Source organism: Pelodiscus sinensis, chromosome 13, assembly GCF_052426305.1.
Source record: "Pelodiscus sinensis isolate ZL-2025 chromosome 13, ASM5242630v1, whole genome shotgun sequence".
NCBI lineage: Eukaryota > Metazoa > Chordata > Testudines > Trionychidae > Pelodiscus > Pelodiscus sinensis.
This window is the reverse complement of record NC_143064.1, coordinates 34,022,711-34,050,130: the sequence shown is the minus strand read 5'-3', so window position 1 is coordinate 34,050,130 and position 27,420 is coordinate 34,022,711. Positions and strand designations below refer to the sequence as shown.

The window sequence follows — 27,420 nt, the reverse complement described above, 5'->3', positions numbered from 1 at the left end:
ACAGTGTAGACCAGTGTTTCCCAATTGGTGCTCTGGGGAACCCTGGGGTTCCACGGAGCAAAACGAGGGGTTCCGCGAGGAGCTGGCGCTCCCCCGCCCCCTCTGAAAGAGAGAGAGAGAGAGCCGGCTAGCCAGCAGAGGCATGGGTGGCGAGTTGTGTGGGCTCATGGAGCCCATGCTCTAGCAATATCTGGAGCTGGAGCTGGAGCTGGAGCTGGAGCTGGAGCTGGAGCTGGAGTGGGTCCTGACCCCACCCCCCCGCACGCGTCCTCCCACCCGGCATCTCTCCCCTGTCCCCGTCCCCGGACCCGTCCCTGCCATGCGCAACCTTCCCTGAGCTCCCCCTCGCTGGCTGCTGCTGCCCTGCGCAGCACGCTCAGACCAGTGGATGGGGAGACGCCCGGACGTGATGTAATGTCATGGCCCAGGATTTTAAACTTGCTGGGCGCTGTGATGCGCCGCATGACTGAGTTGCGGGTTCGGAGTCCGGGGACAGAGCACAGACTCCGGCCCCGCAAAGTGGAAAGCAGAAGGTACGGGAGAGGGAAAGGGGAGGGGGAGGGGAAGAGGGAGGGGCTTGTGCAGAAGGACAGGGGAAGGGCTGGGAGAGGAAGGTGCTTGTGCGGAGGGGAAGGGGAAGGCACCAAAGGGACAGAGGTGGAGGAGAGACAAATGGCAGGGGGCCAAGCGCAGACAATGAGGAAAAGGGCAGGAGGAGAGGTGTTAGTGGAAGGGGGGACAGGGTGGTACTGGGAGGGGAGAAGATAAGGGCATTGGGGGCAAGAGGGGTGAGGGGAGGTGCTGGGAGAAGGCTTGACAGAAGGGGTGGACATGAGGAAGGCTGGGATGGAGCAAGGCATGTGTGAGGGCACAGGGGCATGAGAGGAATGGGGGCAGAGGGTGGTGAGGGGTGGGCATCAGGGAAAAATGGAGCAAAGGGGGCGGGGGAAGTGAGGGAAGGGGGAGGCACAAGGAGGGTGCAGGGGTAAGAGAAGGTGCAGGTGCCAGGGGATTCTGGGGGTGAAGCAGAAGGGCAGACACCTGCAGGGGAGGGACCGCCATCAGAGGAGAGACGCAGGGCAGGTTTGTAGAGGGAGGTGTTAGAAGAGGGGATGAGGAAGGGTAGCTCACATGATCAGAGTGGGGCTACTGGAGGAGTGGGCACAGGGAGGAGAGAAGGGCTGGTGGAGGGGGGCAGGTTGCAGGAGGGCTGAAGACAGTGAGAAGAGCAGGAGTCAGGACAGCAGAGGAGGGTGAAGAGGGGGGCGGCAGCAGGCAGCAGGGGAGCTGACATGGCAGCAGAGGGAAAAGGTTGAGGTTTAAAAATATTTATTAATAACTTGGGTGGCACATCCAAACAAGCCACATGAACTCAATACTGGTGCACAACACAAAATTCATTTTGCTCATGTGAGGAAACTCTTAGGCTATGTCTACACTGGTTGTTTCTTGTGCAAGAACACATCCACTCTTCCATGTGCGAGCTGTGCTTTTGCACAAGAGCATCTGTGACAGTGTGAACACTCTCTTGCCCAAGAAAGTGCCGATGGCCATTTTAGCCATAGGGCTTTCTTGCTCAAGAAATTCATGTTGCCTGTCTACACTGGCCTCTTGCACAAGAATAGTTGCTCAAAAAGGCTTATTCCTGAGTGGGAGCATTGTAGTTCTTGCGGAAGAAGTCCTGATTTCATACATGAGAACGTTAGTGTACTTGCGCAAGAACACACGGCCAGTGTAGACAGGCAGCAAATTTTTGCGCAAGAGTGGCCACTTTGGCACAAGATCATGCCAGTGTAGACACAGCCAAGGGGAGGGAGGAAGGCAGGGGCAGGGAATCAGTACTGGCTCAGCATGTCTACATGGTTTGGGGGAAGGTGCGGGGAAATTGATCTGAGCTGGGTTGCAGAGTGGGGAGGTCTGGGGAGCTGGGCTGGGCTGGGCTGTGGGATGGGGTGGGGTGTGTGTGTGTGGAGCTCAGAGCTCAGTTTGACTGCAGGAGGAGGGAGGTGCCGGGAACCAGGGCTAGATTCAAGGGGAGAGAGGGAGGGACAGGGAATTGGCTCTTGGCTCAGCAGTTTTGTGGGGCTTGGAGGAGGTGCAGGCAAACTGGGCTCAGCTGTGCTGTGGGGGTGGCATTCAGGGAACCAGTGCAGGGCTCATCTGGGCTGAGGTGGATGGGGGAGGGCATACAGAACAGACGGGCAGCTCAGCTGGGTTGTGAGGGGCTGCAGGGAACTGGTGCTGCACTCCTTTGGATTGTGAGGGATGGTTTTGGGGGAAATGCAGGGAACCAGCAGGGGTGGGCAGCTTAGTTCAGTTGCAGGGGATAGAAGTGCAAAGAAGCCTAGTGGGGAAGCGGGGGGGGGGGGGGGGGGGCGGGGGGAACACCAGGAGCCCTGAAATGACCTCCCCTGGTCCAAAAATTCCTCATCTGGGACCAGTCAGGTCTAGAGGGTGCCAGATCAGGGAGGTCCAACTCCTACCCAAGTCCCCTCCTCGCACCCTCCCTTGTAGCCAGACACCGTACATCCAGCCTGCTTCTGCACCCTACCTACCACCCGGACCTTGTCCCCTTCCGCCCCCCAGCTCCCTCCCAGATCCTGCACCCCATCCCTATCCTGCTCCTTGGCAGCCCTGCCATCCACCCTAGCACCGCCTTGGCCCCAGCACCTTGCCTCACACCCCAAGACTCAGCACTGCCCTGGCCCTGGCCCCAGCACCCTGCCCTCCTCACTAGCACCCAGCAGCACCCTGTTCCTTGTCCCAGCACCCTGCCAGTCACCCTAGTGCCCAGCAGGACCATGTCCCTGACTCCAGCACCCTGCCACCTGAGCCAGCATCCTTTCACCCAGCAGCACCCTCTCCCCAGCACCAGCACCCACTAGCACTCTGTCCCCTACCCCCACCAGCACATTTGGGACCACATTAGTGAGGCTTGGGGTTTTTTGGAAGAGCTTTTTGTTTTGTTTTTTTGCATCTCACTTGTGGCCCCAACTGACTTTTCTGACTTAAAACAGGTTCCTCACCCCTCTCATAAATAAAGACAATGCTAAAACCTTTTGAGTTTGACATAATATTTTATTTAAAAATGAAGCCAGGCCAACAAGCCCCCAATTGGGACCAAACTCCCATTTCACTGCAGCATCATAACACTCCTGCACCACCTGACCCCAAATTTGAGCCTATCATACACTGGAACCCCCTGTCCTGAGCCCCTTACATCCCCACACTCCTGCATCCCCACATCCTCAGTCTCCTGCCACAACATTCCTCCACCATCCACACATCACAAATCTATGTCCTGAGCCCATCATACTCACAACCTTCTTGCCCTGAGTCCCTCACATATCCAGCCCAAACTCCTGCACCCTCACATCCACAAGCCCTGGCTTGCTCAGCACCCCAACCTTCCACCTGAACCCAACACTCCCCAGCCTAGAGCCCCCTCCCTGAGTCAACAGCCCCTTATCCTGCATCCAAATTCCCTCCCAGAGCTTCTGCTTCTCACCTCTTCCCACACCCAAATCCCTCATTCCCACCCCGCACCTCACTCTCACTAGGTTGAGACAGGTATAAGGGCTGGGGATGGCAAGGGTACATCTACACAGCAGTGTTATTTCAGAATAGCTATCAATAAGCAGTTATTTTGACATAACATTGAAATAATGTCAAGCTGGATGACTTCTTATTCTGACTCCTGTAACCCTCATTTTACAAGGAGTAAGGGAAGTCAGAGAAAGAGTGCTTTTTCTCAGACTTCCTGCTGTGTAGACAGTGACAAAAGCTGAAATAAGCTATTTCAACTTAAACTAAGCAATTGATGTAGCTGAAGTTGCGTAGCTTATTTCGGCTTTAGCTCTGCTGTATAGATGTGCCTTTAGAGACCAAAGAGGAGATGTGATCACTGTTGAGAATGAAAGATGAAAAGACAGAAGGGAGTACACACTTCTTTGGTTGTGACTAAGGGATGGGAAATATGGAAAAAGGGAGTTTATTCAAACTGGATTAAAAATTATTCACTTTTTCTGAATGATACAAACAAATTTCCAAACCTGCTTTGCACATCATAAAAGTGCAGAAACTTCTTAGTGAATCTTATACAATTTTAAAATTTAGAAATAGGCAGCCATTTGTTTATTCAGGAAAATTGCCTTAAGAGTTTTTGTTTGCAATTTTTTGGTGTGTCAGTTTCTACTACATATGCCAATATTTTCTGAATAGCACTGACATTTCCAAATAATGGGAAACTATAATCATGTTGAAGGAAACCAAGCAGACAAGCATATCAGCCATTATGCTTTATAACTGCTTATTTTTATATTGGCAAATTTCCACAGAACAAGAAAACATAAAGGTATTACTGGATCTTTAAATGAGCCATAATCTTTTTGGCCAAAAATGTGGAAAATATGGAAATAAATATACCATGTCAGAAATCCAAAGGGATTGGAATTCCCTCTTGAAAAGATTACAAAAGACTTGCTAGGATATGATGGAAATGTAGAAAAATGACTGGAAGGACTGTATTGCTTTTGCTGGAGACAGTAAGCAACTGAGTTGGAGTTGGTCTAGAATTGTTAGATATATTTAATATATTGTTGTTTGCAGCTGCCTCTTTTGACTCCTTTGCTCGCCAGTCAAACAAAGATATGGAGGAAAAACAATTAGCTTGATTGTACCAGAATGCTGATCCTTAAGCCATTAGAAAGTCCCAGCACTTTAACTAATTTTCGGTCTGTTGTCATTATGAACTGTCCTATAGTTATACCTGTAGCTTCTGTTTGGAAGAAATGGTCACTCTACTACTTTGGTCTTTAACAAAGGATACATTCACCATAAAACACTGTCGTTTCAACAGCCTTCTTACCTGAAGGGCCAAAGGCTTCCACCTCACATTCTTCAGAAGTGCAGGAGCAGAAACCAAGGTGTTTTGAGGACGTTTCTTCAAGGTTAAGATCACTCCATTTGGGTCTTCCCGCAATGCATTAACAAGGTTCTTTAACTGCCAGCCAACCTGAGAAGACAGCCCATAATGGAACTTTGAAAGATTTCCACTTAACTTACCGAAACATCGAGGAAGTTTTGTGTTAAACTGAAATAGTCTATTAAAATGGAACTGCATTACAGTCCATTCCTTGCAAATAGGAGAATCAATTATGAATTATATTTGATTTCTCTAGGACAAAAATGATGATGCTGAAGCTGGGTTGTTTTTTTTAGGTATTTTTGCTTATTTTTTATAATAGAGAGGAAATCTTATTCTATTCCTAAAGGTATAAAGTAACCAGCAGTTTTGGAAAATACTAATGTAATGCTATAATTTTTTTGTCTTCTAAACAAACTGATAATTTTAATGATCTTTGCCACTGAATTATTATTGTATTTCTCTTTAGGAAGAGCAATAATAGTCATTGAATAGTTACAAACTGTATCCTCTGTGTTTAAACAGAAGCGGTTTATTTTTTGGATGTGGCAGGGAGATAGGAGAAGGGATATCATTGGACAACCATAATGCAACTTCTTTAAGGGATTAATTAAAGATAGTATACTATTTGTTTGAATTACCAACAGTTCCACTGAAAGGAACTGAAGTTCTCAAATTATTATAAATGATAATTACAACACAAAGAAAAGTATCGCTAACTCTGAAGGGGATTTCTCTTGCATCTCTCACTGAATAGCACGAGATTTTCAGGGTTTTTGTTATTTTGCATACATTTTTTTTCTGATTTTACATTTAATTTTTTTTAAGTTAAAAAATGTAAGCTATACATTTTCAATTTATGTTTATGAATATATCTTCTATCATCCTGTAAAGCTAAAAGGTATTTTAAAAAGTTAAGTAATGTAAATGATGGCCTCAATGTACAAAAAAGTGTATGAAAGAATTTTTGAAATATTTATATGATGTTCACATAATTTTAGTAAATTTTATGCAGTAAAAGAAGTATGAATTCTGCCACAAATAAAGAACATTTTTTGTATTATCATTATATTGATATCCACTGGATGTTAGGAGGGTCTTCTTCATGAATTATCATAAAGGAGTGAAAGCCAAATATAGGGCTGTGGTTTCCGGTCCACATGCACAGTATAAGCTATTGTTTATCCTCCAATATATTACAAAATGTAACAATATCTGAGGTACTGGGCACCTTTGCCTTCATGGCACTAATTTATATGACTGTCATTTATGCTAAAGGTTGCTACTTCGCTGTAAATATTCCTTAAATATGAATTTCTGCTCATATGTTCTTAATGAATATCTAAGTATGTCTACACTTGCTCCCTAGTCCGACCTAGGGATGCAAATGTAGCATACCGAAGTTGCTAATGAAGCGCAGGATTTAAATACTCCTCATTGCACGAGGAGTAACAGTTAATCCGAGGGAAGGGGTTTCTTTCGGAATACTGCATCTACATACGACTAGTTAATTCGGACTAATGGCTTTTTAAAATGGTGACCGGACACGAATATGCTAATCAAGCACGGGATATTTAAATCCTGTGCTTCATTAGCAACTTCGGTATGCTACATTTGCATTCCTAGTTCGGACTAGGGAGCAAGTGTAGACATACCCTAACAGAGTAGATCATGAAAGAATGCTGCCTAAACATTAGAACATACAACTTATAATCAGGAAAGCAACATTTAGGTTCTATTCCCAGCTCTGACACCGACCAGCTTCTGTAAAGCTAATCAAGTGTGTTAGCTTCTCTGTGCTTTAGCTTCCCATCTGTAAAACAGCAATAAGAACACTTACCTACCTCAAGGAGGCATTATGGAACACCATGCATGTATGTTTGAGATGGTTGGCTAAAAGCTATTATAATACTCCACATTTACCATAGTGTGTTATGCTATCATTTTTGTTAGACAGTGTAAGCATTTTATAAGAAAATGAGATTCTGAGCATACTTTCTTCCCAGAAGGCTAAAAAACTCCAAATTCAATTGAGACTGTCAATTGTGTCATCTTTACTGTCAGTGTTATCATTCCCATGGTAGCCACTTGTGTTCCTCATCAAAACAATTCTGTGGAAACAATCTCTTTAAAAATCCTAAGGGGATTCTTCAGGGGAAGAGCTTGAGGAAAGTGTATCTGAACAACATAGCAGAAAACAGCAGAGACCTTCTGAAGAACAAGAACCAAGATAGTCAGGATATTTAAGGCCCAAGGAAATACACATGTAAGAGGAAAGACTCTTGTTGTGCAATGTTTTCATGTATTTGTACAGCAACACTGAAATAAAGAGAGAGCTTCAAGAATTCTCGAAAGTTTCCTTAGATAGCTTGAGTATTTTCTTAGAATAATTTATTCTGAAGGAAAATATTTGGCACACTCATCTCTTCTATGCTTTAAATTATTTTTACCTGCACAATGTTGTTCTCTAAACTTTGCTTCTCCTTATTTTACAAGGCAAGCAAAGCTCAAGTCTAGCATGGATCACCACATCACTTTACACACCTGAAAACTATTGTATGTTGATCACATCAGCATCCACATTTCAGTAAAAGGGGATTGGAGGAAAATAGGATTTTTTTGCCAAGTCTATAGCATCAACAATGCTGTCTCTTAAAATTACAATGCAGGCTATTCTTTGTTTTAATCAGTGGTAGAAAAAGTACCCAAAAAAGTTACTCGAGTAAAGTACTGCTTCTTTGAAAAAAATACCTGAGCAAAAGTATCGCATCTTTACTGTACTCAAGTATCCAGAAAGGAAAAAGTAGCCGTCCTATGGAAATATACGATTAACCATCCGAGTTATCAAGGGCACCATTATTTTTCACATATGTATGTATGTGTGTGTGTGTGTATATATATACACACACACACATATATACATACATACACATACATATAATGTGCGCATATATATGCATATATGTATATGTATATATATATATGCATACATACACATATATTATATACACACATATACTGTAAATTTATATTTCAAATCTGGAATTTAAATGTAGTCTTAGCCTACATTTACAAAGTTAAAGAATGACCAAATTAAATACAGGAGTCAAATTACAGAAATGTATTTATTTTGTCCACATTCACACGTGTGAATTTTTAGCATTTTAGCATTGTAATGATTCATTACAAAAATGTTTGTTCAACCTTAAAAGCAGTTGTTTTTCAAAATTATCAGAGTCAAACCTTGTTCTCCTAGGACAAAATATGAGTCCAGAAACACTGAAGAGGCAGCTGAGGCAGGCAGAGGTGTGTTGGCCCTGATGGACACCTCCCTGATTGTAGGAAAGGACCGCAGCTGATCCATGGTGTCTGCTGAACAGGCTAAATACCATCAAGCTGCCTTGCAGTTTCATTTATGCAAGAGGACTTCATTGAAGCAAAGAAGTACTCTTCATCAGAAGAGCCATTCTGCTATTCAAGTGGGTCCAGTAGGATCTCCATCTGTTGTCTGATGTAGTGAAGCCCAGTACTGGAAAATAAATTAATACGAACTAATATAAAAACTGAGGTTAGTTATGAAATTAAATAAATAACATTACAGAAAAATGGTGTTGCCAACTAATGAGCTATCAGATCTAGATGGCTCCTTTAAATCAATCCAAGGATAAATCTGCTTTCCCTCATAACATTTCACTGCAGAACTAAACATGTGACAAATGAATTAAACATATGCAAAATATTAGCTAGTAGGTAAAAAACATTCTCATCCCAAAACAACCAGTCATACTGAAACCTCTTTCTGTCAGCCTATTGCAACGATATTGCATGGGAGCCTGTATTGACAGGCTGTACTGCTTTAACACAGTCTCTTACCTTTTCTAATCACAGCATCATCCTTGGTCCAAGCAGTCCTAAACTTTGTCAGCAAGATGGCAGCTGAGATCAATTCTGGGTCCTCAAACATTGCACCGAACCCTTCTTAATGCCACACCAAAGTACATCTACAAGTAGCCTACAGAACTTGAAAGACATCGTGAGTGTTTGCAGTTTTGAATCCATCTGATATAACGTAGGAACCAGCCATCCCATTTGTGCTCTGGTTTCTGCTTGGAGAATATTTAGTGCCTTCACCACAGGGCCCATGACCACGGTATATTCTGCCAAGAAGGCCAGCTCTCCTGCATCCAGCCTGTAGAATAGTTAATAGACATTGTTAATTAAGGTAAATACAGCACGATTACAAGGTTTTTTTAAACAAAAAGAAAAATAATAAAGCCAAGAACTGCTACTTACATGTTAAGTTTGTGTGCTGCAAACACATTTTTATGGCCGTTTTTCCTTGTTCATTTCTCTCCACAGCCAGAAATGTAGAGTTCCATCTTGTCTGGTTTGGTCAAATTAACTGAAGTTTCCATTCTGCTTCCACCATTTCTGCTCCAATAGCTGAGTGTCAAGTCTTATTCCAAAGTGCTTGGCATTTGGCAAAAGTGGATCTGGTCAACTTTTTTGTAGGTGTCATTTGATTCAGCCTGTACAACATCTACAGATGAAACTAGGTTCAACAAGTGACAGGCACAATGGTGGTGTTTTGGTAGGTGGTAGTCAAGGCCGTTATCGGTGCCCAGGGGTGTGTCTACATGACACCCTAAACTCAAAATAAGATGCACAATTTGTGCTATGCAAACTGCGTATCTTATCTTGAATCTATTTTGAAATAGCTTATTTTGAAATCTGGCACATCTAGACAGTTCCAGATTTCAAAATAACACGCTATTTCTAGCAATCCCTTATCCCTCATGTAACGAGGTTTACTGGGATGGTAAAATAGCACACCCATTATTTTGAAAAATATTTCAAAATAACAGGTGGCTTGCATAGACATGGGGTAGCTATTTCGGGATACTTCCGGTATCCTGAAATAGCCATGCAGTGTAGACATACCAAAGGACATCTGCAGTTTTGTGAAATTCAACTTCGTTTTCTTCATCATCATTATCAGTTTCTTCCTCTGGTTCCAAACTGCCTCCTTCAGTATTCTGGTGGTTAATTACTTAGAAAGCTTAGAAATTTGCCCATTACCTGTTGTTCTAATAAGCTTCTCTCTTTTTTGATATACAGAATGAATGTCATTTAGGGCACTGGCCAAAACATCAAAGGTGTATGAGCCTTTTAGATGCCTACATGCTAGTACAGCAGAATGTATCTTCAGACTGTTGGGAGCAATCCAGGGAGCTGTTACACCAATGAAGCTGCATTGCCTGGCTGCCCAGCAGTCTGTGGTGGCGGCAATGCATTGCATTTCACACATGGCATCAATCAAATTTCTCCGCATGCTTTAGACAGCATCAAAGATCTTGGTACGTAGAGTAGATCTTGATATGATGGTAGAGTTAGGCAGTAGATCATGAATAAAGTCTTTAAATGCTGGTAGCTCAACAAAGCTAAATTTCTGGAGGCCATCAACGATGTTCTTCATCACTGCCTTGTCCACTATGGCCTGTGATACACGCATAATGGTGCCATAGTATCAATCTTGAGCTGCTTGCTTGTGGAACCAGAAGTGTGGGCTGACTCCCTCTTTCTCTGTTGCATAATAGTAATAAACCTGATGTGTTTCTCCAGCTGATTTTGGGGTGTTTTCTCTGCAAATAAAATAAAATAAAATAAATTTTCACTTAAAATTTCAATTAATGACTTTTACTTACAGATTTAATGGCTAATTTAGCAATTAAATTAGTGAGTGAAGAACATGTTTGATACTAAGGGCATCAAAAAAGCAGTAGCTTTTGAAATCTGTGATATTAGCCGTGTTTTGTTCCAGATTTCTAGTAAAGAAAACAAAAGTTTTCCAAACTGTGTAACTAGCTACTTATATATGAAACATAAGTAATTAAAAAACAAGTCTAAGTTAGCAGTTTGTTGAGACACCGCAACTAAGAAGTCTTACATACGTGGTTAAATAAACTCCATACAACAAAGTACATTATACTATCCACATAAAGCTATCATCATAAACTAAACTGGACAGCTAAGGAAAAGAGAATTTTACATACCTCTACATGATTCTTTAAATTTGATAGCAAGTTGATGCCACTTCCATGGTCTTTGGTAACCAAAGAAGATATCAAAGGTATACTGAAGATCCTGTAACATCTTTCAATTAAAAAAGATCCTTAAGGTACGGCCGAGTGAACCATATTGCTGTCTGCCATTTTAAGTATAAAACCACAGCTGTTGATGAAGATGCTCCTTCTGGAAAACTGTAGATCAGGGGTTGGGAACCTTTTTATGGGTCGGGGGCCACTGATCTACTGAAAAATCAGTTGGGGCCACACAAGTGAGAGGCAACTCCCCACCCCAACAAAAAAAAAAAAACCAAAATCCCAACCCTCACTGATGTGGCCCCCAACTGAGATACCTCACTCCCTTAGTGCTCCAGCCCTATGGCAGGGGAGAGGGAGGGGAGGGAAGGCAGGGTGGACCAAGCTTCAGGGATTCCCACAGGTCAGATTAACTCTTCTGGAGTCCCAGGGTTAGTAGATTTTGTGAGTCCTCTCCTCCCCTCCCCCCAGGCTCTGGGGTGAGGCCAAAATGAGGAGTTCAGTGTGCAGGAGAAGGCTGCCAGGGAGTGGTATAGGGATGGGGGTGAGGGTGGGGTTCTGGGTGAGATGTAGGGTTATTGGTTATTTTAAAAAAATAATAGATGCTGCATGACAATTGGATGCTTTTCGCATGCAGCTGTGCTTTAGTAAATCAGAATGCTGGCATGTGCAATTGTCAAGGGGTGATGAAAGGAGCGAGTAACTGAGAAATGGTAGTGGAGTAAAATGTACAATATTTTCTAAAAAAACTGCTTGAGTAAACATCAAAGTATCACAAAAATAAATTACTTGAGTCAAGTACAAATACCAAGAAATGTACTTGAGCAGTGTAATGAAGTATTTCTATTTAGTTACTTTCCACCTCTGGTTTTAATAATAATAAACTGAAGAGTTTATATTTCTCTTCTATGACACACCTCCTAAATGTTCTCTCAGCTTCAAGAGACACCTTGCTGTTTGCCTCTTAGTTCTTTATCTCTGCTGCACAAATTAATTTCTAAGCATTAAAGCAGTTCAGCATGACTACCTGTTCTTCTATCTCTCTAGAAAAAGCAGTAATTCTGTTTCTGAAACAATCTCTTAATTATTGTTGAGTTTATACACACACAAATGAACACACAAAATACAGAACATCCAAATGGTGCCTAATGATTGTGCCTAATGATTGTCGATAGAATAGGACAGAAGAGGTTTGCAGATGCATCTAGAAACTATGGTTAAGTTTCAAAGGGGATTTAGGTGGATGATGGAGAGAACAAGAGAGGGGGCTGAAGGGCGACCTCAAGACTTGAAGAAGCATGCTGAACAAGAGACCTGAGAGGGTAAATTGTTGGAAGAGGAAAGCAGTCAACTGAAACATTTGATTCTAGAAAAAAAGACAAAAGACGAGTCTAGCTAGTGAAGGAGAAGCAGAACTGGGAAACAGGTTCACTGAGTTGGAAAATGAAGGGGAAAGGAGGCAGTAATAGAAAATAGGAGAACAAAGATGAAGAGAAGAACCGGTAGTCCTCCAAGAAGAGGTGAAGACACAATAGAGATAGCTGCACTATGGAGCATAGAAGGATAGAGAATGAGTCTTAGTCCCAGTCCTTCCCATCCATAGGGGCATTCGTTGTATGACTCTGCCCACCCACCCGAAAGACAAAAGCTTTGCCACAGCAAGAGGTGGTAGAAACAGCTTGTTGTTGGCAGGAATGCTCTCCTGTTAACAGCACAAATCCTGCTTGTATGGGGTGGAAATATTTTGTTGGCAAAATTGCTGACAAACAGCATTTATGCCTCTCAACTTTAATTGACACAGTCATGTTATCAAAAGCTGTGTAGTGAAGATAAAGCCTAAATCTCATGCTATTCAAACTGAATATTGAGTTGGACATCTGAGTCTGTGATTGTTAGTCTATGCTTAAAAAATTCTGCAACCTGGGTAGAGGTGGCTTGCTTAGCAAGGAAACTTCTTATAGTGCTTTCCCCTCCTCTTCTCTAAGGCTATGTCTACACTACAGAGTTTTTTCAGAAAAACAGCCATTTTTCCTAAAAGACTTCATTTACATCCACCCTGAAATCATGTTCTTTCGAAAAAAAATTTTAAAGAACAGAGGGATTTTTCCAACATTGTGGTAAACTCCTGTCTGAGAGGAAGAAGCCTTTTTCCGAAAGAGCTCTTTTGGAAAAATACATGGGTGGATGGGGAAGAGGAAGTTCTTTTGAAAGAAGAGAAAAGAGGAAAAAGCACAGGTGCCCTAGTGGCCACTCCATCCATAATAATCACAGCTTAAATGAGAGATAGCGTCCATTCAGTGTGGACGCTATCTTTCAAAAAAGTGGATTGCTTTTTCAATGCGCTTTGGAAGTGTGGACGCTCTCTTTCAGAAGAGGTTTTTTCCAGAAGATCTCTTCCAGAAAAGCTTCTTCCAAAAGAAACCAGCAGTCTAGACGTAGCCTAATAGCCACCTCCTTCCTGAACCTCAAAAACCATGAGTCTCCTCTTCTTACCATGTTGGTTATTTTCAGGGTATAGGTTCAGGGTCTTTTGCAAGTGACTTTGAGCTTGTGAGAGCAAGTGTGAGTAGAAAGGATCACTGTGAGAGGACCAAGTGTGTAGTGGAGCATTTCTTTTTGTGATTTCAGGTCAAACTTGAACCTTCCAAGTGATCTTTGGCCATTTCATTAACTTTCAACCCCTGTGAAGTAAACTACTGGGCTCGGTTTGAAAAAATATTTGTAGACAGAAGTCCTGAGAAAATTACATTTTAAAAATAATTATGAAGATGAGGATATTTTAAACATATTTTAAAATCCGATAATGTTCTTGATATCTGTGCAAACGAATTCCATATGAACTATTCTATCTCTGTGCATTGCCTAGAAATTGACAAAGGCTAGTTCTATTATCACTTGGCTATGTCATGAAAAACGAACCACTTTTGATTTTCATAGATGAGTATACTTTTATAATTCAGAAATCTCTGATTTCATCATCTCCTTAAAGAAGAATGATAAATAATTAACTTGTAACTGATAAATTATTTGCAGGAGAAATCTTAATGACAAAACCATTAAAACACTGAGAAAATATATTGAGGGCAATGTGTAATCATTACAAGCAGAATATGATGAAAAGCTCTTAGCAGCATGGACATTATAAACTGAAATTCTAAATATATCATTAGAAATCTAGCTAAGAAGTGTTCCTAGAGCAAGGTTTTGTCATTTTTAAAACCATTAGCCTTAAGTAACATTGCGTTGCTTCTATGGTGTAGTACCCTTTTAAAAAGACATCAATCCTACAGAGGAGATGTTGCTCCTTTAGGTTTTTTAAGGTGTACATTCAGTTAATTAGATTTAATAATACAGACTAAAGGTAATTCACATAATAATGAAAACTTACATTAAAATTATCCTAATAGAAAAGATAACACCAGGGAGGATGCTTAATAATGTGTCTGCATAAATGAGATCAGAGCTATTAGCACTACCACTGCTCTCATATCACCAAATACAGGGCAGAACATTATTGTATCGTCTTTGAACAGCATAATTGAGCCTTTGTTCAACTTGATCTATCTATAAATTATGACATTGTGAACCAGTGTTCTATATTTGTGCTCTTCCCATTTATAAAATGGATTCTGACTGAGTAGGGAATGACTACTCATTAAGCAAAAGTGGAGGTATTTTATTCACAGTCTCCATATTGTATTAAGAACCAGAAAACAAGATCCCCAAGTGAGCGGGTGTTTCTACTGAAATGCGTAACAGTGAAATCATTACAAATGTTAACATTTATATTTTCCCATTAGGATTAAGAGTTAACGGTTATAGCGAACACTCCATCCTTAATCACCATAGCACTGGTTGGGGATCTGCCCTTCCATGGCATCTTTATGTATGACAGAAATTATTACTTCACAAATGGGAGAAAATGGTGCCAAAATCAGGGAGCATTATTTGGGGGCCCAGTATAACTTTCACAGGCAATGCAGGGATCATGAAAGGTATACTGAGGAGGCAGCAGTGAGAACAGCTACCACTGATAACAACACCATGATTTTAATCCCTTTCTTCTTAGGTAACATGAGCCTTGCTGACTAAAAGTGGTCAAATAATCTTGTTCTTTTAATTAGAACATTTTCTACTTGTTTAAAAGTAAAAACATGGAAAAACCTACAAAAATATGGAGAAGCTATCCCAGTAATGGTAACAGCCAGACAAAGCTTTTAAGTTCTTTGATGGCTCTCATTTAAACTGTTCTGAATCAAATTCTATATATTCAGTGTGAATAATAATAGAGAAGAAGCTTAAAAGGCTAAATTATTCAGTGATTTGACTGTTACAGTAACAGAAGATGGTATGTGTGTGTGAGAAAGAGACATGGGATGAAAGTTCTTCAGCAAGCTGGCATAAGTGTCAAAAGAATGTAACTCTCAAAATAGCAGCTCTAAAAATACTGTTCCCTAGAATGCTAACATTTGTATCAGAGGAGGAGCCATGTTAGTATCTGCAAAAACATAGAGGAGTCCTGTGGCACACTAAAGACGAATAGATTTATTTGGGCATATGCTTTCATGGGCCAAAATCCACCCACTAAAATGTGTGAAAATATGAAATTACTGTGATCAAAATAGTCAGAATGTTGTGCCACTTTTGTGCACCTAAAATCCCTCATTTTCATATTTAGCACTGGAGAAAATGGGAGAGATTTGTAAGAAACCTATTTGTTTCAAAATACCTGCTTGAATAACCAAATAGAATTGACACATTAATGTTCATGAATCTGTGTTCAGCTGGTTCTCTTTCTGCCTTTCCAATCTTTCTTTGAATGTCTCTTTCCTCTTCTCATTCTCTTTCTGTGGGAACCCATGTCCTCTCTTCTATACCATATCTCTGGAGGTGTAGGAGTGGTTAAGGACCATCAATTACTATATCTTACTTATCCCATGTCTTTTCACTCTCCTGCCATATATTTACTATTCTCTTTGGTGTCTCTTGTTGGATATCCAGCCACCAACTCAAAGTCACTATGATAAAACACAAATACTAATCTATTCCCACTTTCTTCCATTTGTACCACTGTCAATAACGTGGCCATTCTTAGTTTTCCCTTAGAATATGGATCTTAGAATACAGATGTCATGCATACTAATGACATCAATAATTATTATTATTACATATAGAAAAAGTCCCAAAGTCACTTATGAGCATCTCATGTCTCACCACACTAAAAGGGTTACTGGCTGTTTCAGGCACTTTGATGAGTCAGAGTTCCCCTTCAGCTCAAAATTCTTTAGGGAAGAATAGAATTATGAGTAATTCTGTTCAACATAGTTTCTTCTGTACAGAACAAATGGCATTAAGGCTCCACCTACCAATAAGCAGGGAAGCAAAAGGTTTGAGAGTTGGAACATTCCACATAAAAAGACCTGGTCAGACCCCTCCCTTAGCTACTTCCAAAGCAGAAATAAGGATAGACATAACAGAGAAAAAAAAGAATAAGCAGCATCCCTTCCGCAGATGGGAAAAATAGCAAGGAAGAGAAAAGGCAAAGAGGAAACCACAACAAACAGAATTCCTACAAGAAATTTCCCTTTGTTATACATCTCTCTCCTTTCTCTTCCTAGGAGTAAGCATTAAATACAAATGTCAAGGTAGCAAGCAGTACTTTAATATGTCATTTTTTATATCTTTCTACCAATTCAGGTAGCCTGAGCAAACAGCAGATCCCTTAGAGACTGAGATGGACATGTGCAGAGATGACCAGATTACACTTGTACAACTCAAAGACAGATGTCTGGTAGTACCATCTAGAAAGCAGTTGGCCTGCTCTTAGGCTATACAAATACATTAAAGCCCTCTAACAATGTTGTCTCCAAAACCAGAGTACACTTGTGGGTGTCTTCAAAACAGCCAAAGGAAGGGTGACTTGCTAATAATGGTATAACTTAAGTATGCAGTAATGACTCTGCATGTGAGTCTCCTAAGTCAGTATTGATGAGTCCTCAGCACCACACTCAATTAGGTAGAGATCAGGAAAATACTGAAGCACCAACCAATATGGTACATGGTGCTGAATCCTTGGCACCTAAATTAATCAGGTGGAAGAGACTTAAGAACCTGGGCTCTGTTTCAACAAGGCATACAAACATTTTGAAAAGCTAGTCTCAAAAGTTAATGCTGGACTTACCACACCAGACTTATTCAACTGGGCCTGAACAGCCACTGTTTCAGGATAGGTATATTAGGTGATCTTCCCATTCCTACAAGTCAGTCTCCATGCTGGATTTATACATTTATGACTGGGTTTAAAGAGCCTTCTTATCAGCGGTTGTGTGGCAACCACTCTGTTCTGTGCAGGTCCAGATGTTGCCCATTCTGGACAAGCATTTTTCTCCTTTCTGAAGTTAAGGAAAGACGAGTAACTGACCAAAAATCCCACCTGTTGAGAAATGAGTCAAGGACACTACACGCAATCTGAGCTTACTGCACTGTCATCTATTAAGGTGGAACTGAAGGGTAAGTATGGCCACTTCTATAACTGTAGAATTTCCCATGATGGAGGAGTGGGAGGGATTGGTGTATGATCCCAACTCATGCTTCTTGTCAACTGATTCCAGGCACCAGTGCCACAAGTGGGACCATGCATTGGTGACATTTTCAGAGAAGAACCTTTCCTGAAGTCTTGGCATTAAGACAAATAAAATATCTGAAAACTTGTAACAGCTAAAAATGTAAACACTTATTCAGAGGGCAAAAAGGAGATAAAACAATTAAAATGTAAGTTGGTGTTCACTGTGGGAATATGCTCCACAGCATGCTGGAGTTCACGGTTTACTTGAGAAAAATTGGAAGGTGGAGAAATAACTAAAGAACTTAATTCTCCAGTCCTCCTTTCAGAAACAACTATGAACAAAGTCACTTTCAGAAACAGGAATGTGAAACAAACCTGGCTTCCATAAGAACATGGAAAACTAAGCAATGTTTTGAAGACATTGCTGTTCCTAGGGAGGTCTTGGGCAACCCTCTGCCTTTGCTCCATCCCCATCCCACCCCCATTTCACTCCTTCCCCCTTATCTGACTATTGCTCTGCCCCCATTGCATCGCTTGCCTGAAATCACCTCCTTTGTGTGACATTAACATGGGGATTGCTTGGAGGCCTGGTATTTGGCAGCAACAGGGGTCCTCCCATAACATTTATCATGATGGCAGAAGTCAGAGTGACCCAGCAACACTCTCCACTCCATCCCACTGCCAATCTCCCAGGCTACTGTGCTCTACCTGTAGTCTGCATCCTCCCTCTTCACTAGCCTATCCAGACAGAGTTGGGCTGCTTCCTTTTGCACACTGCCTTCAGGCTAAGTATGTCCAGCAGAGGCAATAAGAGAGGGCTTCCTCAGCCTGCAAAGCATCATTAACCCTTTCCAGGCTGGTGTGCGGTAAGTATACCCTGTCACAGCCCTCAAAGGTCAAAATAGCAGAATCTTATACTTAGAATACTCTGACTTAAATACAAAATATTCTTTACAGAAGAGGCCCTGTTTATATATAAAAGAGCAGAACAAAGCCAATTCCTCCTGCCTTTAACATTTCCACATCAAAAGCTATGTATGGGACACAGTCAGCCCACTTAATTAGTCTCATTAACATGGATGCTACAATTGACAGGCACTTCTTCTGGAACATAAATAAGCTGCACCTGCAAACACAAAGGCTGCGTCTAGACTGGCAAGTTTTTCCGCAAAAGCGCTTGCTTTTGCGCAAAAACTTGCCAGCCGTCTACACTGGCCGCTTGATTTTGCACAAAAGCACTGACGTTCTAGTGTCCAAATTCAGTGCTTCTTGCACAAATGCTTTGACGTTCCCATTCAGGCAAAAGCCCTTTTCCAGAAATGTTTTTGTGCAAGAGGGCCAGTATAGACAGCTAAAAACTGTTTTGCACAAAAAAGCCCCGATGGTGAAAATGGCGATCGGGGCTTTCTTGCGCAAAACCGCATCTAGATTGGCACGGACACTTTTCCGTAAAAAGTGCTTTTGCAGAAAAGCGTCCATGCCAATCTAGACGCTCTTTTCCGCAAATGCTTTCAACGGAAAAACTTTTCTGTTAAAAGCATTTGCAGAAAATTATGACAGTCTAGACGTAGCCAAAGAGTTTGGCAGGAGAGACAGAGAGAGGGAGCTTATTGGGAAATCCCTGATGTCTCCAGGTTGGACAAATAGCAAATGGTGGAAATAGTGCTGAGAGAGAAGTGGGCCCAGGGAAACCCACTTCCAGAAATCTGACTTTATGAATATGGGGATGGCCAGCATCAGGTCTATGAGATCTGGTGATAGTTAGATTCAGAGGACTTTCCTGAGCAGCCTTGGGGTTCAATGGCAGCTCTTAAAGCTGTGTCACCTATATCCTCTTTGCAAGAATTTTCCTTGTACCAGTGGGTGAGGGTAACCAAAGCCTTAGTCTTTTCCAATATGTCCTTATTTTTTTTTTCCTTCCTGTGGAACCTAGTAAGCAGCAGATAAAAGAGTTTAAAGGAAATAGCAGAAGAAGGAACCATACAGGAGGATTCTGTTTATTTGATGCTTCAGGGGATAGCCGAGTTAGTCTGTGAGGGTATGTCTACACTACAGCGCTAATTCGAACTAACTTAGTTCGAATTAGTTAATTCGAACTAAGCTAAATCGAACTAACGCATCCAGACTAAAAAACTAGTTTGAATTAGCGTTTTGCTAATTCGAACTAGCATGTCCACACAGAGTGGACCCTGAACCGGGGTTAAGGATGGCCGGAAGCAGTGCTGGCAGGGCATCACAGGAGGACTTAGAGCGTGGAGCTGCTGTCTCAGCTGTGCTTAAAGGGACCCGACCCCCACCCCAGACAGACAGTTCTCAGGGGTGCGCCACTTGCAAAGCAGTCCTGGCTTGGATTGCCCGGAGTACCCACACTGGGCACATCACAGCACTCGGTCATCAGACCGGCTTCACTTGCCGCAGGCTGCCATCTGGGGAGAGGGGGCAATTAGGGGGCTGCAGGAGAGGTTCCAGCCCCAGAAGCCCGCAGAGCCAGCCCAGTCCTCCCCATCGGGGGCTCGTACCCCATTCCTCCCTCACCTCCTTCCACTTACCCTTCCCTAGCCCCCCTTCCTGATGTACAAAATAAAGGACAATTGTGTTCAAAAATAGAATCTCTCTTTATTGAACAAAACTGGGGGAGACTGGAAAAAGGAGGTGGGAGAGGGGAAGAGAGAGGGTGGGAGAGGTAAGGGCAACTACAATGATGAGGGGTTTGGAACAGTTCCCATATGAAGAGAGGCTAAAGAGACTGGGACTTTTCAGCTTAGAAAAGAGGAGATGGAAGGGGGATATGATAGAGGTCTATAAAAGCACGAGTGGGGTGGAGAGGGTGCATACAGAAAAGTTCTTCATTAGTTACCATAATAGAAGGACTAGAGGACAACAAAGGAAAGGAATGGGTAACAGGCTTCAAACTAACAACAGAAAGTTCTTCTTCACAAAGCAAATAGTCAACCTGTGGAACTCCTTGCTGCAGGAGGCTGTGAAGGCTAGAACTAGAACAGAGTTTAAAGAGAAGTGAGATCAATTCATGGAGGTTGGGTCCATGGAGTGGTATTAGCCAGGGGGTAGGAGTGGTGTCCCTGCCCGAAGTTTGTGGAAGGCTGGAGAGAGATGGCACGAGACAAATGGCTTGGTCACCGTCTTTGGTCCATCCCCTCCAGGGTCTCTAGGGTTGGCCGCTGTCGGCAGACAGGCTACTGGGCTCGATGGACGTTTGGTCTGACCCAGTACGGCCATTCTAAGCTCAGGGCTCAGGGCTCAGGATCGGGGGTCTCAGTGGACCACCTTGATTTTCATGCAAACCTGCTCCTGGGTGGCCAGGCTGGTAGCTCTCCTGCCCTAGACGGCGGCTTTCCTGTGCCTAGTGCGGAGGTCGTGGACGAGGTCCACGATGTCTGCACTGGACCAGGCGGGTGCCCGCCTCTTGTGGTCCTAGGCAAGCTCCCGGGAGCCGACAGCCTGGTCCTGGGAAGAGGGGGAGGGCTGGGGGGCATTGGGTGGCTGGCTCGAGCCGTGCCAGGTGCAGGGTCTGCTGGCTGGGTGCTGGCAGGCTTGCACCTGGCACGGGCACCGTAGCCAGCCCATGCCCCTTTAAGGGTTCCGGGGCTGGGAGGGGGGCAATAGAGTTTCCCTGGTGTTGGCCAGAGTGGCCACCAGGGAAACCTGGGGAGGGCTAGCCTCCCACTAGTTCGAATTAAGGGGCTACACAGCCCTTAATTCGAACTAGTAAGTTCGAACTAGGCTTAGTCCTCGTACAATGAGGTTTACCTAGTTCGAACTAAGCGCTCCACTAGTTCGAATTAAGTTCGAACTAGCGGAGCGCTAGTGTAGCGCCTATCAAAGTTAATTCGAACTAACAGACGTTAGTTCGAATTAACTTTGTAGTGTAGACATACCCTTACAGAAAAAAAAAAAACAGCAAGCAAATGGTCTGATAGCACTTTAAAGACTAACAAAACATATAGATGGTATCATGAGCTTTTGTGGGCACACGAAGAAGTGGGCTGTGCCCATGAAAGCTCATGATACCATCTACATGTTTTGTTAGTCTATAAAGTACTACCAGACCATTTGCTTGCTGTTTTTTTTCTGTTTATTTGATAGTAAAGAAGATAAATTGACACAAGAGCAATCTGACTAGTGCTCTAACTCATAAATCTTTTCCCTCTTTGCTTCTTAGAATGTGGAACTGTGATACCACCTGTCTTTACAGAGCATTGTCAAGAGTTGACATATCATAAGATTTTGTTCTTGTTATTTGATCTGGATTTTGAGCAGTAAGATTCATGTTTTCAAGTATTTCTTCACAACCAAGAGGGCTAGAAATTAACTTTAATTTTGAGTAGAAAATCTCATATAATATTATCTTATTATTACCTAGCTATTACAAAGTAATCAGATTATAATCAAATTAATTCAAGAGTTGGAGCTTTCAAGAAAATCACCAAATATAGCAACATAGTGATAAAACACTATTTCCTGCCTCTTCTCAGGATGGTTGGTGATAGTGAGATGTACAGTCATATATGTGTACACCCTTCCATGGTTTCTCAGTTTGCAGCAGAGAGTAAAATTCACCATCTTAAGCAGTTTAATAATCCAAAATGATGCCATGTTGTCCCTCACACTAGCTCTCTTCCCTTTCCTCCACTTTACCTCCCTTTGACTTCCTTTCCTTTTTTTTAACCTTTCTTCCATTGACACCCAATACCCAAAATGAAGCTAAAGTCCTGTTAGATGGGCTAGTATGAAACAGCTTTGCAAATGGTGCAGTTCATTGCTACATTTGCAGTTTTATCTTTATTTTTAAACTGAACACTCATTAGGACTCAAACTGACAATTCATTAAACATACTTCATATTAATGTAATAAACGCCACATCAACAAACATTAAGTCTGACTTCATTATGTCAGGGCTTTTCCTACACTGAACTGTAATTTTAAGTATGCAATTTAAGAGTGCAATGAATATTAAGAGAGTGTTAACCTGCTGATCTTTCATTTGCACTGAATCTTTCATCCAAAAGAATCCCAAAGCCTTCACAAACAGCAACAAGGATCCCTATCAACCATGAAAACACAACTCTCTCAGGTGAAAACAGCAGTTGTTTAAAAATACATAGAGATTTAGAACAAAAAGCAAAGAATATCTTTTCAGCTGAAACTACAGGGAATGAATTTAAGTAGAAAGAATCTCTTTCCATATATATAAAAAAGGTTTTCCTGCTGGATGACAGAATGTTCCTGCTAGGCAACAGAATGATGTCATCACATCATTAATGTCAACAGGCTTGCTCAGCAAAGCAAAAGTGGCCAGAGAGTGGGGGGTAGGTGAACATAATAATGAGAGGGCGCACCCCTCTAGTGATTCATTAATTTGGAATTAGGCTAAGACATGGGGTAAACACATCTAGGATATGTCTACACAGCATTACACACCTGTGGCTGAACCATGCCTGCTCACTTGGGCTCACAGGACTTGGATTGTAGAGTTGTTTCACTGCTGTGTAGACTTCCAGACTCAGCCTGAGATCTAGGACCTGCATAGAGGAGGGTCTCAGATCTTGGGCCCAAGTCTACACAACAGACAAGATCCCCAAGCTCTAGTAAGTGGACCTGAGCCAGTTGTGGGTTTGTCTTTGCTGTACAGGCAGTCCCCGGGTTACGTACAAGATAGGGACTGTAGGTTTGTTCTTAAGTTGAATTTGTATGTAAGTCGGAACTGGTACATATTGTAGGGGAAACGCTAGCCAAACATTTCTCCAGAGCTCAATTTTATTCTCCCACATCTCACTTCCCTCAGTCCTTTATTCTCAAGCTGAGGTGTCTGCTGAGAAAAGCCGCTCCGCGTCTCCCTGGTCTGCTGGGGGGGGGGGGGACGCTAGCTTCGCGTCTCCCTGGTCTGCTGAGGGGAAGCAGCTAGTGCGGGGTTGCCTCACCCCGTTTGTAAGTAGGGATCTGATGTAAGTCGGATCCATGTAACCCGGGGACTGCCTTTATATGCATACTATGCAATCTTCATGGAGCACAATAGTCAGAACCTTGCTATGGCATCTCACCCATTAGCACAGTGGTCTAACCTGTGTCTTAATTCAGATTAAGAGGCAAGAGTGTCACCTACTGAAAGATCATTGTCTCTCCCAGAAGCATTGGCTTTCTGAATCACAGCACAAGGTTACATGGTGTCAGACTATTCACTGTGTGCTTGTCTGTACAGACAGTGAACGATAAACTGGTACAAATCTATAGTACACAAGCCTGCCATGCAGTAACTGATGATATGGACCCTGCTACCACTTACTAAAAATTACATAGTGCACTTTGATTTACTTCCATTTCAAGGCAGAGTGAATTTAAGTGTGCAGTAGCTGGGTCCACACATGCGGCCAGGTAGTGCGCTGCAGATTTACACTCAGAATCATAGAATCATAGGGCTGAAAGAGACTTCAGAAGGTAACTTCAGTTACTGTGCACTACTGTCCACACTGAAAAGATGTAAAAAATAAAAGAAGAGCCGAGCACTTCACAAAAATGGGTAGAACTACAAAACTAAGAATTCAAATGAAATATTCAAGACATGTATGCATGTTCAATTTCTATTCAGACTAGGGCTACGTCTAGACTGGCCACAAATTCCGGAAAAGGGATGCAAATCAGGTAAGTCAGCATAGGGAAATCCGCGGGGGATTTAAATATCCCTCGCGGATTTAAATAAACATATCCGCCGCTTTTTTTCCGGCTTCGGGAAAAGCCGGAAAAAAAGTGTCTAGACTGGCACGATCCTCCAGAATAAAGGTAGGAATAAGAGATCCTGAAGGTAGGAATAAGAGATCCTCCGGAAAAGGGCTTTATTCCGGAGGATCGCGCCAGTCTAGACGCTTTTTTTCCGGCTTTGCCCCAAGCCGGAAAAAAAGCGGCGGACATGTTTATTTAAATCCGCGGGGGATATTTAAATCCCCCGCGGATTTCCCTATGCTGACTTACCTGATTTGCGTCCCTTTTCCGGAATTTGTAGCCAGTCTAGACGTAGCCTAGGAGTTTAAAGGCCTTAAACACTGTGAGGGCTGGAGCACAGAGATGTGGTCTCAGGGTGGAGATGAGGTGTTTGGGTGGTGGGAAGGGCTCAGGGCTAGAGCGGAAGGTTGGGATTCAGGGGACTAAGGACTTTGGCTCAGGTAGGGCTAGGGACAAGGGATTTGGAATGTGGGAGGGGCTGGGGATCCTCTCCTGCTCTTGGCACAAACACATACTCACCCAAGAAGGAAGGAGTCCACTTAGAGACTCAGAGGTGCCTGGGGGCAGACTGCCATGCCCCTCCTCCCTCGGCAGATGCAGCAGCAAGGGAGTACAGTGTTGTTTGCTGTAGGCTTAAGAAGCTTTAAGGTGCTGATAGGATGAGGCAGCCAGTAGGGATTCTTGGGGGAAGCATGTGGGGACTGGCAGAGATGGCCCCAGGATGCTAAGATGTATAGGAGCAGCAGGTGGGGCTGGGAGAGAGATATGGCCCTGACATCGGCAGAGCCCAGACACTCATGGCCCATACAGTTTGCTGCCCATTCACAGAAGCTGCCTGTACTGGAAAAAATCCAATTTTACAGCATTTAAGCAAAAGGCATATTCAACACATCAACTCAGATAAAAGACCAACAAAGGAGTCTTTGCTTTCCTCTGCTGCAAAGCTAATATACCATGATTTACCTCAGTTGCACACTGATCATACTTAAAAAAGGAATTTGACCGTCTCCACAGAAAACTAGTTATACACTTTTGGCTCACAGCATGTTGTCGAGATAATGCAGGAGGCAGACAGAGCCAGGTTCAAGGAAATATGAGGCAGCTGGAGTGGGACCCCAGAGTTAAAGTTGAAATAAAGGGAGAATGTGGGAGAGGCAGAATCCTGGGACAAACTGGAAGGGAAAACATGGGGACCTGCAGATGACAAGAAATTATGAGGTGCATATAAAGAAAAAGTGAGTGGGTTAGAGAGATTAAGAAGGAGAAATAATAGTGATAAATGGAAAAGAGAGGATGACAATAATCAATCCCAGCAGAAGAACGGGCAGGTTGAAGCCCCCACCAAAGAGACAATGGGAAAGATTCACATTTTCATCCACAGGCCTGCCGCTGATGGGGGGAGTGTCAAAGGGGACAACTGTCCCAGGGCAGTAGTGGCAACTGCAGCCTGGGGCCCTTTAAATTGCTGCTGGAGCTCTTTGCAGCATGTTTTAGATTCCCAGGCAGCCCAGTCTGAACAGCACTGCGGAGGGACAGTGTTGGTATTCTGGTCTGGTTGCCTTAGTTCCGCCCCTTCTGACCGATGCTCCACCCCTTCCAGGAGTGTTGAGCTGTCCACCACATCATCTAGAGGCTCAGTGAGTCTGTCAACTTGCCTGTCCATGCTTGCTTAAATCAGTTTTGAAGAAGGGCTTTAGATTAAAAAATGAGAAGGCAGATAAATCCTATAATTTATTATTTTAATTGAGATGTTTAACACAATCTGCATTTTGTGTATTCAAATGTTATAACTTTTTAATGCTCGAGGATAGACAGAATGGCCTTCACATTTCAATTTTTATAGATTTTTCTGTTAAACTGACCAAAGCATCCAGTATTCAGTGGAATGCTCTGGACAGTCCTTTGCTTATTTAATTTTCTTTACTTATTGTTAAAACATATTTTTATCTTTAAAAGTTTTGGGTTTTTTCTGTACTGACATGTCTCTTTAAGATTATATCTCTAACTGGCATACAGCCCTGCTGAGAGGGTGGAGGCAAAGGAGACTGATGTCTCAGAGACCAGTGATTTAAAAGGGTCCAAAGCCCTTTAAATTGCTGCCAGAGCCTGAGGCAGTGTTGAAGGACCGGCTGAGGGAGACTAACCCCCCAGATCCACCCTTTCTGCCTAAGGCCCTGCCACTTTGTTGGGGTAGAGTCAGCTCTGCACCACCACTTTGCCCAGGGTACAGTTTGTTGGCCACTCTCCTGGGATATATTAACAATAAAATAATATCATACAATCATAGATGATTAGAAATGGAAGAGACCTCAGGAGTTCATGTAATTTCTAATCCTACCCCTTGCTTGAAGATCAGCCCAAATAAAACATCCCAGCCAGAGCTGTGTCAAGCCAGGACTTAAAAACCTCTGAGAATGGAGTTTCCACCATCTCCCTAGGTAACCCATTCCAGTATTTCACCACTCTCCTAGTGAAATAGTTTTTCCCAGTATCCAACCCAGAGCTCCCCCACTGCAACTTGAGAACAGCCTCTGTCCATCCTCTTTGGACCTGTGATGGGGTGTACCAATCCCGCATTGGCCAGGGAGGGGTTAACCAGGCTTGCTAGGCCGAGAAGGCCCCTACCCTGCAGCTCTGCTGGGCATGCTCCACTGGCAGACCCAGTATAAAGGCCAGAGGAGCAGCTCAGTTGGGGCTGGCCACTGGAGGGGAAGGAGCTCTTGCCAGAGTTCCTGTCAGAGCAACCGCCCCCGCTGGACCAACCGCAGCTGCTGCGCTGCCATAGCTGCTGCTGCAGCTGCTGCGCTAGCCATGGGCTGCACCTGCCACCACCGTACCAGCCGCCTCACTAATCGCACCCACCGCGCCAGTTGCAGCCACTGCCGCCGACACAGCAGCATTTGCCAGCACAGGTGGGGACTATTCTGGCCAGTGGACAGGGGTAGAAAGCAGCCCAGGGTGGGGAGCAGGAGGCACCCCAGCAGTCTCGGCATGCTTCAGGGAGAACTCCCCGCTGAGCCAGTGGTGGGCGCTATAGACTTGGCTGCTGGGCCATATTTACCCTGCAGACGGGGCCATTATAAACTTGGCCATT

General features: G+C 43.2%; 1 protein-coding gene across 1 annotated transcript in view; it reads right to left on the bottom strand.

The window, feature by feature from the left end:
* Positions 1–4,762: 4,762 nt before the first annotated feature.
* The window catches only part of LOC142831310 (connector enhancer of kinase suppressor of ras 2-like), a 242,667-nt gene continuing 220,009 nt past the window's right edge, over positions 4,763–27,420 (bottom strand). The window contains exon 10 of the mRNA XM_089781719.1: positions 4,763–5,014. Coding sequence (XP_089637845.1) covers positions 4,763–5,014 — 252 coding nt within the window. The remainder of the gene's footprint in view (positions 5,015–27,420) is intronic.